This window comes from Phyllobates terribilis, unplaced genomic scaffold, assembly GCF_046119375.1.
Source record: "Phyllobates terribilis strain yellow unplaced genomic scaffold, ASM4611937v1 Scaffold_11__3_contigs__length_659146591, whole genome shotgun sequence".
Lineage (NCBI taxonomy): Eukaryota > Metazoa > Chordata > Amphibia > Anura > Dendrobatidae > Phyllobates > Phyllobates terribilis.
The window spans coordinates 333,062,373-333,075,152 of record NW_027362771.1 but is presented as its reverse complement, the minus strand read 5'-3'; the positions used below and the strand labels follow the sequence as shown (position 1 = coordinate 333,075,152).

The 12,780-nt window shown below is 39.7% G+C and overlaps 1 protein-coding gene across 1 annotated transcript in view; it reads left to right on the top strand.

The window, feature by feature from the left end:
• Positions 1-12,015, top strand: part of RAB8B (RAB8B, member RAS oncogene family) — a 39,304-nt gene extending 27,289 nt beyond the window's left edge. The window contains exons 7-8 of the mRNA XM_073652708.1: positions 3,245-3,295; positions 6,387-12,015. Coding sequence (XP_073508809.1) covers positions 3,245-3,295; positions 6,387-6,479 — 144 coding nt within the window. The 3' untranslated portion in view covers positions 6,480-12,015. The remainder of the gene's footprint in view (positions 1-3,244; positions 3,296-6,386) is intronic.
• The last annotated feature ends 765 nt before the right edge of the window (positions 12,016-12,780 follow it).

The following is a 12,780-nucleotide window of genomic DNA, read 5'->3' as shown; positions in this document are numbered from 1 at the left end:
CAGCACAGAAGCGCTGACTGTCTGGACCTACCGCCGCCGTATTTTAACTCCCTCCACCTTATATTAACTCCGACATGGCAGGGATACGGCCACGGCAGCTTATTAACACCCCCAGAGTATCCCCGCATGTCAATTTCTGAAAGTTCAAAAGCATTACCGGCGTATAAGACGACCCCAGACTAGACAGAAGATTTTTCAGTCGCCGCCGGGTCCTCCAGTAACGTATGCACGAAAACAATCCCGTTGCCGTGGGAGTCCGCACCGCCGTAACACTTGTGGGTGAGTCAGTCCGTTGCCTTCACAGGCCTGTGTTGAGCTTCATACAGACTTGCAGTGCAGATCCTCCTATTCTGCTGCTAGCAATCCCAACACTGACACACCAAAACCTTTTGCTACAGGTTTTTAAATGAAAACTGTGGACATGATCCACTTGTAAGACTCGGCTGGAGGGAGCGATCCGCCCCACTTCCATCCTGTAGATCGCTCCAAAAATAAAAGCTCATGCTGCGTTTTCTTAATCAGACTTGGTCAAATAGCTTGACCAAGTTCAACTTTTATTTTGCACTGCAACCACATCTGTGTCTGTGATTGCAATGCACTCTAGCGGGTTCAGTATGCCTCTATGCTCATCCTGGGGGATGCATACCGCCCCTCGTATATGATCCCCCTCACTGCCTCACAATATACACACACACACACACACACACACACCTGTCAGGTAAGAAGAGGTGGAAAGAGAAATCTCTCCAGGAATGAGGCAGTGCTGTTATATAGACCTCGTGTCCAGCATGTATTACTGGGAGGGACACGAACACGAGAGAAGTCTGAAACTAAGGGTGCCTGCAGACGAGCTTATGGAAAATTGTCCACGTTTCATCCAGAAAACTCGGACTCAGTTTCTTTTGTTTATGATCGAAATCTATCCATAAAAATCGGATGTGACTCTGACTTATCTGGAATTTTTTTTTCATCTCACACCCATAGACCTGAATGGAGACCGGATGAAAGTATTGCATGCTGTGATTTATTTATTTTTCCCTCACGGACACTTGGACCGACAAAAAAATCATTAATTTGGACAGCACCATTGACTAACATGGGTCAGTGTGCTGTCAGATTTAAAAATGAAATCAGATAGCACACGTCTGATTTATAAGCTCTTCTTCGTGAGCCCTAAGAGTTATTTGCAAATGACACAAAGACTTTCCTAAAATGAATGAAGGAATAGAGATTGCACATCAAACCTTACTGCAATGTTAAGCACTAAGGCTATGTGCCCACGTTGCGGACCTGAAGCATATTTTTTACGCTTCTCCCTGGCGGGAAAATAGCATGCGGATATTACATGCGGTTTTCCCGCCAGGTAGAAGCGTTTGTGAGGCGTCTTTGCATGCATTTCCGCATGCGGGTTATCAAGCACTTCTCCAAGCATCACTTGGAAAAGTGCTTGACAACTTGTTCAGAATGGTAAAAAATAAAAAAATAAACTTTATACTCACCTTCTGATGCATTCTCTGCCCCGTCCGGAGGCTTGAGCGGCTCACGCTGTTGTGTGCAGGACCTGCGGTGACGTCATTGAGTCATGTGGTGGGTCACATGACTCAATGACGTGGCAGGTCCTTCAGACAACAGCGCGACGGAGGGAAAACATCAGAAGATAAGTATAAACTTTATTTTATTCTTTTTTTTACAGGTTCTTTGGTACCCAGGTCTGGATGAGTCTCCTCTCCTCCAGACTTAGGTACCATACGCACATTGATTCCGCATGCGGAAACGCAAAATTAATGAACATGCTGCGGATTTTTGACCGCAGCATATACGCTGCGGAAAAATCCGCAGCATGGGCATTGACATTGCGGAATGCCATTGGGGACCATGGGGTGCGGATATACATGCGTTTTTCAAGCGTTTACGCTGCGGAAATTCCGCAGCATATACGCTTGAAAAACGCTACGTGGGCACACAGCCTAAGGCTATGTGCCCATGATGCAGAAATGAAGCAGAAATTTCCTGAGGATTTCTGCATCTCCTTGGCAGAAAAAAATGCATGCGGATTTTACATGCTTTTTTTCTGCCAGGGATAAGCTTTTTTTCATGCATTTCTGCATGCGTTTTTTCAAGCGCTTTTCCAAGCGATTTTGGCCATCACTTGGAAAGTGCTTGACAAGTTGGTCACACAGTATAAATCCTTTCAACCGGCATAGATTTATATTGTGTGACCAACTTATGCTGCTTTAAATGCAGCATCAATAGTAAAAAAAAAAACAACAAAAAAACAACATTATACTTAACTTTCCGGTGGCCCCCGGTCTCCTTCTCTGGTGGCATGCTCTGTTCTCGGCGTCCTGTGGTATTCAGAGAGGACATTGAAAGCCTGCGGTGACGTCATTTAGTCTTGTGATGGTGACCTGTTGGCTTACTAAATGACGACAGCGCAGTTCCTTTCTGAACACTGCGGGACGCTGAGGACAGAGGACGCCACTGGAGAAGGAGACCGGGAGCCACCGGAGAGGTAGGTATAGTGTTTTTTTTTTTTTACTATTGATGCTGCATTTAAAGCAGCATAAGTTGGTCACACAATATAAATCTGTGCCGGTTGCATGGATTTATACTGTGTGACCAACTTGTCAAGCACTTTTCCAAGTGATGCTCAAAATCGCTTGGAAAAGCGCTTGAAAACCGCTTATCCCTGGCAGAAAAAACGCATGTAAAAATCCGCATGCGTTTTTTCTGCCAAGGAGATGCAGAAATGCTCAGAAAATTTCTGCTTCATTTCGTGGGCACATAGCCTTAAGGTGGCCATAGCTTTTGAGTAACTATAAATCACACCTTACCTTCACAGAGCCATAGTTAAAGCATTATGGTTTGCTGTAGCTTTTAATAGCTCACCAGCGTTCTGCATATGTACCGCAGTTGTACAGCTCCTGGTAAGCCATAAACAGCAAGGTCCCTCTAGTGGCCGCTGCCAGCAGCACGTCCGTGTGACATAAATAGGGGGTTTAGAGCTCTGTATTATACAAATAAAGGTTTGGCACCTTATAAAAATTATTATAACAGTAACTGTAAAAACGAATGGTAAAAACTATATGCATGTTTGGAATTACACATTTGCTTTTCATAAAGATAACGTAATATTTCTATTCTTTTTTTTATTTATTTTTTTACAATTTCCATACGAGAAGATCCTATAAATATTGCTGATATATATTTTTTTTTTTATATATAAATGTATTTTTTTTTCCAGGCATTTTTCACCCTTGGTCGTGACATCATGACAAAACTCAACAGAAAAATGGTTTGTATTAAAATAAATATTTTTATCAAGATGCCCCTCAGACTAGCAGGTCAAAGCTCCATCGCTAGCCTCTTTTTAGTGTGTCTGCTACAAACTGTCTGGGTTTTTAGTAATGAAATAGAATATTTTAGTTTTGTTTTGTTTTTTTCCCCATTGAGGGCAGTACATAAATGCCATCACACAAAAAGACTTGTTTAGGCTACCTCTCTGGAGATTAACTTATATTTGTTATATAAAAAATGGAATAAATGAAATAAATATAAAAAAAAAATGGATAGATATAGTATATACACACCTCAATTGGATTAAATAATATAATGTCTTCATTTATTGATGGCAACAGCCTCGCCATTATAACATGATTTGTGGTTTTATAGTTTTTAAGGTTGAATGTGGACATAAGTCCATTTAGTTCACACTACAGCTTGACATCCAGGAGAAGGCGAAGGACACCGTGACGCAGATGCGTTTCACGCGACATATGGCAATCAGACTAATTTGCTGGATCCAATGTCCACTGAATCTAGTGCCCATAACCTATACTTTTAGATTTTTCAAGAAAGGCATCCAGGCCTCCTTGAACCCTTTGAATACTAAATACATGGAGTTCCAGTCCACTAAAACTTCAAAAAGCTTTATTCAAAAATCCACAATACAAAAGGCATTGCTAGGGCAGGGGGAGTATATAATTCAATCCATAATTATGTAAAGTGCAAATGCATATATAAACCTCATAATTGTATGATCTGATGCAAAAGTACCATCTATGTTGCTGCCTGTTATGCAAATAGTAAGTTTATACTTTGATTATTTATTCCCTGTAATTACCGCACTTGTAGCATAAAGAAAAATCCCGCATTGATACACACTAACATAAAACACTCTTATCTATTGTTACCCCATGTGTGGTACCACACTGACTGCCCCAACGCATATTTCGCATTGGTTTCCTCGGGGGGCTATCTCTTTAAACCTTTTGTAGTGAATCAACAATTAAAACATCATGTGGTAGAGAGTTCCATATTCTCACTGCTTTTACAGTAAAGAATTTCCATCTGTGATTATGATAAACCCTTCTTTCCTCTAGACGTAGAGGAATACCTCATTGTCACAGTTGCAGGCTTAAGGCCACATTCACACGTTCAGTATTTAGTGAGTTTTTTTACCTCAGCATTTGTAAGCCAAAACCAGGAGTGGGTGATAAATGCCGGATTGGTGACTTGTTTCTATTATGCTTTTCTCTGATTGTTCCTCACGTGGTTTTGGCTAACACATACTGAGGTAAAATACTGACCAAATACTGAGAGTGTGAATGTGGCCTTAGTGTAAAAAGATCATTATACAGATCCCTGTATTGTCGCTTCATACATTTGATGGTGATTGATCCTATACCTTTTTAGGTCTATTTAGCTTTTGTTTTTAATGTTTTTCCTCGCCTTTCTAGACAGATAATTTCATTGTTTAGGGGCAACTAACCTTGGTGGACTGGAACTACATTGTCAGGGTGAAGTGAATTTTGTTGGTGTGCGCGTGTATGTTTAAGCCTTGTAGTTTATTAAACTTGACATCAGATCGTGTCTTTTTATTCATTTCTCATAATAAACTGGTAATTTGTAATGGTTTGGCTGATTAGACAACTTTGGAGCATATTGTGGAGAGCTGGTATCTTTCAGCTCACTAAGACTATGTCCACACATTGCTTTTTCTCAGCATTTTTTATGCATATTTTCAGCTGCTTTTTACAGTACCAGCAAAGTCTGAGATTCCAGAAATCTCATGCACACAACTTGGTTTATTTGATCAGTATTTTGTGCTTTGCATGTTTTTTTGCAGAATAGAGCATGTTACTTCTTTCTGCGGTTTTCACCCATTGAAAGTAATGGGTAGTGAAAAAACGCCTAGTATAAACATAGCTATCAGGTTTTGCAGCGTTTTTAGTGGGAAAAAAAGCAAGTACAAACATATGTGAAAGTAATTTATTTTTGTGATTTTACCATTTTGTCTTGGTCATCTGAGATGGAAGCTTGGATTAGAACAGTTTAATTAAATTAGTGATGTGTGCACATAAACATTGGCTGAGCTACGTGTGAAATTGAACAATACCTGTGGCCCAGGGAGGTGTGAAATTCAACAATGCCCTAAGCAACTGAATGGCAGACCATATTGTGAAAGTAAATGGTGTCCTACAAAGTCAATGCACTGCCAGTGTCTTAATAAAAACTATTCCTGAACAATTCACCTTCCCCAATGTTACATTTGAAATTCTGGTTAATATGGTGTCACATATGTCTTGTATTGGTGACCTGTGTTCATTCTTATGTGGTGGAAGTAAAGTTGAACGTTAGGATCCTGAAAAACGCTCCTAAAAATCACCAAAACCTGTGTTTTTTTCCTGCCAAGAGATCAGGTTTTGCTGCAGAAAGAAAAAAAACGCAATGTGTGAACATAGCCTAGAACGTGGGGTCTGGGGATGACCCGGTTTGATTGCAGTTATGTATGGCCATGTTTTTAAAGCTATTGTCGGGCTTGATAAAAATTGATGAAGATATGTTTTAAAATTAAGAAAGTAATACTAATATGCTTATTATCAAACCGCTGCTGATGTTAGCGGGGGTACAGACAGCTTCACTTTAACATTTGCAGATATGGGGAGTGGGGGAGAAGGTCTCTCCTGTCTTGTTGATGTGTATAAGGGGGCTGGCTGTCTAGTTCTGTTCTACAGCTAAACCAGCCCTAATCTTATCTGCATCAGCCGTTGAGGAAGAAGGGGCCTGGCTTGGTTCTTACAGCGACACGGAGTTTTGTCAGGATATCCATAAAGCTTTGACAATGAAAGTTGATAGAAAGTTCTATCCGTTGCCATTTCAAATACAACGGCAGCTCATATAATCCAGATGGACAGTTCTTTTTAACCATTCGTGTCACTACTCCGCTATGTAGCAGCTCCCCCATTGGATGTGTAGCTGCACATCTGTGTATAAATGAATGTGACTTTATGACCAAAGCTTGAATCGATGCTCTACGTCCTTTGCACTCTATGAAAGTGCATTCATTAATGTCACACTTTGGCTTTTGTACTTTCTTTTCCCAGAATGAAAGCAGCTCTCCAGGAGGTGGAGGTCCGGTAAAAATTACAGAAAAATCGGCAAAGAAAAGCAGTTTCTTTCGTTGCGTGTTACTTTGATGAACTGAAGCACGCTCATGAGAGAAAGAGATGGACTGTGGCACACCCGATTGAATGGCATCTTGCCAACCTCAGGTGCCTCAAGAGGCCTCTGGGGAAAAAATAAACCTGCTGTTTGCTGAAAGCGCCCGATATGAGACAGTTGCCGACATGGATTTCTGGAGTGGAAGACTACAATGGGGAGCTTTTTCTTACCTTTGCAACGAACACACAGGAACAAAAAGGCTAATATCAAAATCTGAATTTTACGCTTTTTATTTGGCTAAAGGTTATAGTCTTTCTCAAGACCAATTTTATTCTGCCCCCTGTTCAGTAGTCACTGGTCAAGGCTTCGTTGCAATCAGTTTATTACAGATTTTAGTAACTGGAAGAAGCATGGTGGCCTTACTTATATACCCATTTTCCATCTGCTCTTTGCTACCTGTGGATGCTGTAATGTATTGGAACCGAATGTTGGAATTAACGGTGGTGGGGTTTACCATTTTGTCAAGGGCAAATCTAGCTGCAAATATACCGATGATGTAGGGTCTCTGGCAGATCCCATACATCCGCAGTGAGATTTGCTTTAAACTGTTACATGTCTGAAATTTAGCCATATTGAAAAGTAAATCTGATGCACATGAATAGTAATGCAGATAGGAAATGTATAGTTAATTTATATGAATGTGGATAACCCATCCTGACACTCCTTTGGACCATGCATTTAGCTCTCACAAGGGGTTAATTTATACCTTTCTGGCCTTTATCGGATGCGACCCCTGGCATTTCCGCTTTCTCACATAACCCGTTATCCATAATTCCACTCCATGAATTCACTTGCAAACTACCTTCCCAGATGCTAGACTTTAGCTGCCGTCCATCATATTGCCCTGCTTGAATGTGAACTGTTATTGTAAGTTTTTGTCTGCTTTTTTGGCAGGTGCTTTCTCCTTGCTTTGTTTCCTTTTTGAGTAACTCCTAAAATATCAGTATTTGGTATATAGCATAAATTACCAAAATTCACAGAGGAAATATACCATAGAAAAATTATACTTTATTGGATATACTATAACAATAATCAATAACGAAAATACTTTTTTTTTTTTTTTTTTTTTTTTAAATAAAAGTTGTGAAACAATACTCTACTGGCTGAAAAAGTCTACCCACCAATTTCAATACTCTTCAATGTTGATCCTCACGCGGCAAAATGACAAATGGTTGAACAACGCCGAAGGATTCAGTGAGGCATGAAAATTGGTAATATATGCTTACCTCTATAAGGCCCTAATTTGAGCACTCCGGACCTAAGAAAGTGTTTAGGACAAGTTGGGAGAGACAGGAGTGGAAAAATTATACCTCTGGGGTGAAACAATCAAAGTCGAGGGCCAGTTACATCAGGCATACACCATCACCTATGCCCTCCCTGTCCTCAAGACCCTCATTCCCCTCTTCTTCCTCCCTCTCTTTTTTAGGGAAAAGGGAGAATTTGTGACACTATGCACTAAGAGAAAGACCTGGACATCATTTTTGGAAGTAACCCTTCGTAATGACAATTAAAATTTTATCGTCATATCCCCTATCTGCAACTGAGTTAAGGGTCCTTTTATATAAAGGGTTATCTTACGTCCTCACAAACCATTAATGGGTGAAAAACATCAACCTGTTCCCAGGGAAATTAAAATGAAAAAAGAAAAACTGACCAATTAGAATGTATGGCACTGGGATTTGCAGAGGAGGATCTTCCTAGTGTCAGACTTCTGTCGGGGTTATTGGATGAAAATGCCAGGGTACCAGGCCTGGATCTCCCTTATGGATCTCACACCAGTCAATACTAGGATGCCCCCAGGGTCAGAGATCACGAGCATAGATATCTTTACTAAGCTAGTATCGGAAGACTTAAGAAATCTAGGACAGGCTGTGAAGGGACACCCTTCCAATCTGCCATTTGCGTGTAGGAGGACCCTTGATAACCTTGCAAAGAATGGTGACTTGATTTTTAAAGCGTCGAATAAAGAGGGCAGTCTGATGATCTTTGATCATCCCCGAAGTATGTGTCTGGGTGTCCTGCAGGACAGATCCATATACAATTGAACCCCATTGACCATTTTGGAGAGGAACTTGAGAGAATACTTATTGAGGCACTAGATGTTGGACTCCTTTCAAAAAATTTAGATGTTTTCTATGTGTCCTAAGTACTCTATGATACTTGTTTTTTATTTTCTTCCTAAAATACATAAAGGTTTAAAACCACTGAAGGGCTGCCCTATAGTTTCAGAAATTAGATTTTTTAACTCAAAATAGTAGGGTCTATATTAATAGTGCTAAGAAAATGTGCTATTGCATTACCATCCTGCATAAGGGATACTTCTGACTTATTGTTGAAATTAGAAGATATTGTGATTGGTTTGATATACAGCTAGCATCTATTGATGTAGAGGCGCGCTCTACAGCAGTATCCCACATGAATTTGGGCTAAAGGCATTTGTGTACTTCACTTGACCTCCGACAATGTGTTTAATAGGAAATTCAACACACAGTTATTTTAGCTTTGATACCAAATTCTACCACCAACTCAGGGGCACTGCAATGCCTCCACGTATGCTAATTTGTTCCTGGGCTGGTGGGAGGATCCTATTGACTTTCGGGAGGACGAAATACCATGGTGGAGCCCCCAGATTTTACGCTGGGGGTGCTATATTGACATTGTTATAGTCCTTTGGGCTGGTGATAAGGTATCCTTTGAGAGGCTTGTCAAGGACATCCATGAAAATACATGCGGTCTGAGATTTACGTCAGAAATAGATCATGATTGCATTAATTTTTTTAGTTATTGCCATTGCAAGAGGTATTGATGGGTCCGATATCAACTAAGACTTTTCGAGAGTCGACCGCACAAACAATCTGCTACACTGGGAAAGCCATTACCCCCAGAGCCTTAAGAATGGGATACCAAAGGAACAAAAGGGACTTTTTACAAACAAGCACAGCAACTCAAGGACTTAATATGCTCAATTCAGCATTTAAGGAGGTCACTGCTATTTAGACCTCAAAAAGAAATGAGAATGGACAGCTGGTCAGGATAATTGGAAGGTTTGATGATTGCTCACGGGAGGTAACGGGATACTCTGAAAAAGCTAATTTAAAAGCAGATCTGGACATCAGTGAGATGTTGCCTTCATACCCTGTCATTACTTTTAGAAGGGGTAGATCCATTCAAGATCAACTGGTACAGTTTTTGTAACCCCCCCCCCCCCCAAACACCCAGGTACATGGTTAGATGATAGGAGTTTGGGGACCTTTATGTGTGGTATGTGTAGGTCTTGCAGATACATCACCTGTGGTGTTTCATATTTTTTAATAAGTATTTTTATTATTGATATTTTTAATGTATATTTTTATAAGGTAAATTTCCTCTGTGAATTTGTTTCCTTTCAGCCAGTATATGGTATACAAGTGAATAACTTCCTACTAATATTTTTTTTAAACTATAATCTTAAAATAATACTTGGAAACGTTATTAGAATTGTATTTTCACCCATGTTTTCATAGGAGCAGTAGCTGAACAATTATCCCGAGCATCCTAGGCTAGTATCAGGAGGAAGAAGTTTCTAAATTTCTAAATAATTTTATATGGTCATGGGTTCTGCAAAGCAAATTTTGGTGTCATTGTGTCTTTGTTTTTAAAACTATATTATCGGATTCGTTTTTTTTCACGTGTCGTTGGGCCACTGTGGACCTATTCACATTTCATTAGCGTAAAAGTCCCTGTTTTTATTAACGTGAGAAGAGATGGCTATATAGTAGAATCTCTGGGTTACTAAAACATTAGAAATCCTATAATCGGTAACTATAGAAGGCCTGATTCCTGTATGGGACTATGCTTCAAGAGCAACCAGACTTAGTTCTTTGCATTTATTTTTTTTACTTAATTTGTGTATATGCTTCAGAAATTCTAATATAACATGTTACTATTCTTTTTATATATTTTTTTGAGTGATGTTGGGTAAAGATCATTTTTGTAGAGTGAAGTGATAAATTCATGCCCAGGCACTGTAATACTTTGTTATATGCATGATTGATCAGCTCATGTTCTTATGAGGACACCTATGCACTGACTTGTGTAACTTCATCTTCAGAAAGCATTTGACATGTCATACATACGATACAGGTGGGGCACCCATTGATCACAACTTCCAAGTTAAAATGGTTCTTATAAGTGCTGCTCTCATTTTCTCATTTGGCACTGAAAACAGACTCCATGGACTTTGTATGGAGCCCACCTCTGGTCTCCGAGGACAGCAGTGCTGCACTGACCACTTTTGTTCCTTTTGCTTTTAGTGATCAGTTGATGGTCTCCCACATCAAAAGTTTTCTTAAAACTGCAATTACATTTTATGCGATTTTTGAAAGGCCAGTAGACACCATATTGTACTTTTGAAGGACAAGTGATTAGCGTAACCTATTATATTACGTAGAACTGATTTATGAAAGTAACAATATGATTGCTTTGACATTAAAGGATTTTACCAATTCCAGAAAAATTCTTACAAACCACTTAGGTTTATAACAAAAGTAGTAGTATTCACCACCTTACCAATCCCAAGATGTTCCCATGCTGATGCTCCTGTGTCTCCTGCTGGGCTTCGCTTACTGGGCTTTACTTACCGGGCTTCAGGGATGACCTCTGGAGTCAGGTGAAGATATTGATAAGGCGACCACAAAGGCCCCCAAAAACATTAGACTAAAGTCGGCCAAACTCGCCAAAGGATCTGGCATATTTAATTTCTGATGGATGATCCTTTTGTGTATTGAAGAGATAAGCCAATGCCAGAGATGTCTGGCGGTGTCTTATTAATAAAGAACGTACAAGTGCTCAGCCTAGCATTCCCGCGTATGGGGACTTGGGAGACATAACTGTCGGCCGAATCATTGTTCACCGACAGCTGTGTAATGGGGGTAGAGTGGTCATTACTCCTGTTATTTTGCACAATTGTAAACTGTGTCTAAGAAATTCATGGGGTTGGAAAACTTCTTTAAGCTTTCCACTCTTCAAACTTTTGTTCTTGGCACAAGCCATTGTGAATCTGTGTAGATTCTTTCTTGTATGAGTATGTGAGATCTAATATATCTCTATATGCTTTGTATTCCCTGTGAACCAACAAAGCCTGATACATCCGCACACCCAAACACATACAAAGCTGTATACTGCCATTTCTCTCCATTCTCCATAACTGAGCTTGTTTGGGCTGATATTGTGGATGACGTCAGTCTCTGTTGTAAATCTGAAGCTGCTGATTTTTTTTGTGTCTTAATCTTATTTTGCTTATTGTTTTTAGTGAAAACAAAACAAAAAACTGCAAAACATGGCTTGAAAGTATTAATGTACTGATATACCCCTGCTCCCGAGCCTGTGTTCAGAATGCATACTTTGCTTTTCCTATTTTGTGTATTTTCAGTATTTAAAGTTTTTCTTAAATTATCAACTTCTTATCTGTGGAATTGTGCACAGTTTTCAATTTCTTGTTTTTCTTCAAAGGAATGCACTATTTTACAGAAATACATGTTTTATTTCTCCCAAGATGGTGATCAGAGCACATGCTATTAAAGTGCCATTAGTTCTTTCTGATAAGCTTTTAATATGATCCATGCATTTAACACAATCTCAGATCTACAAGTTACAGGTTTCGTTTTGTTTTATGATTGAATGTGTTGGAAATTGACTTGCCATCCTCTGTAAAGCTAAGCAAGTGATCACCTATCCACAAGCTAACGTGCTGATTACTGGAGTTCTCGCCTCTGGGACCCCCCCAAGAGCCAAAGAATGTGGCTCCAAAGAGCCACATTTGAATGGAGTGATGGTGGTGCATGCATTGCATCAGAAGGCCTCAGCAGAAGAAAACTGAAAACCATGATTAAAAAAGAACCACTGAGCGGATTCCTTCAACAAAGGTATCAATTTAATCAGTGTGATAGCGCCAGTAAGGCCATACCTTTTACTTTATAGTGATAAATTCTGCTGACAGGTTGCCTTTAAAATATATACCGTACTCTGCACAAGTTTTAGGCAGGTGTGGGGAAAAAATGGTGCAAAGTAGGAATGCTTTCAAATATAGAAGTGGTAATTGCATTTGTTAATAGTTTTTTAAGTGAGCTAAAGAGGAATCTAAATCAAATCAACATTTGGTATAACCACCTTTTGCTTTCAAAACCGCATCAATTCATCTTGGTACACTTGCGCCCAATTTTTTTAAGGAATTGGAGAGGGAGGTTGGTCCAAATACCTTGGAGAACTAACTATAGAGCCGTTTATGTAGGCTGTGCA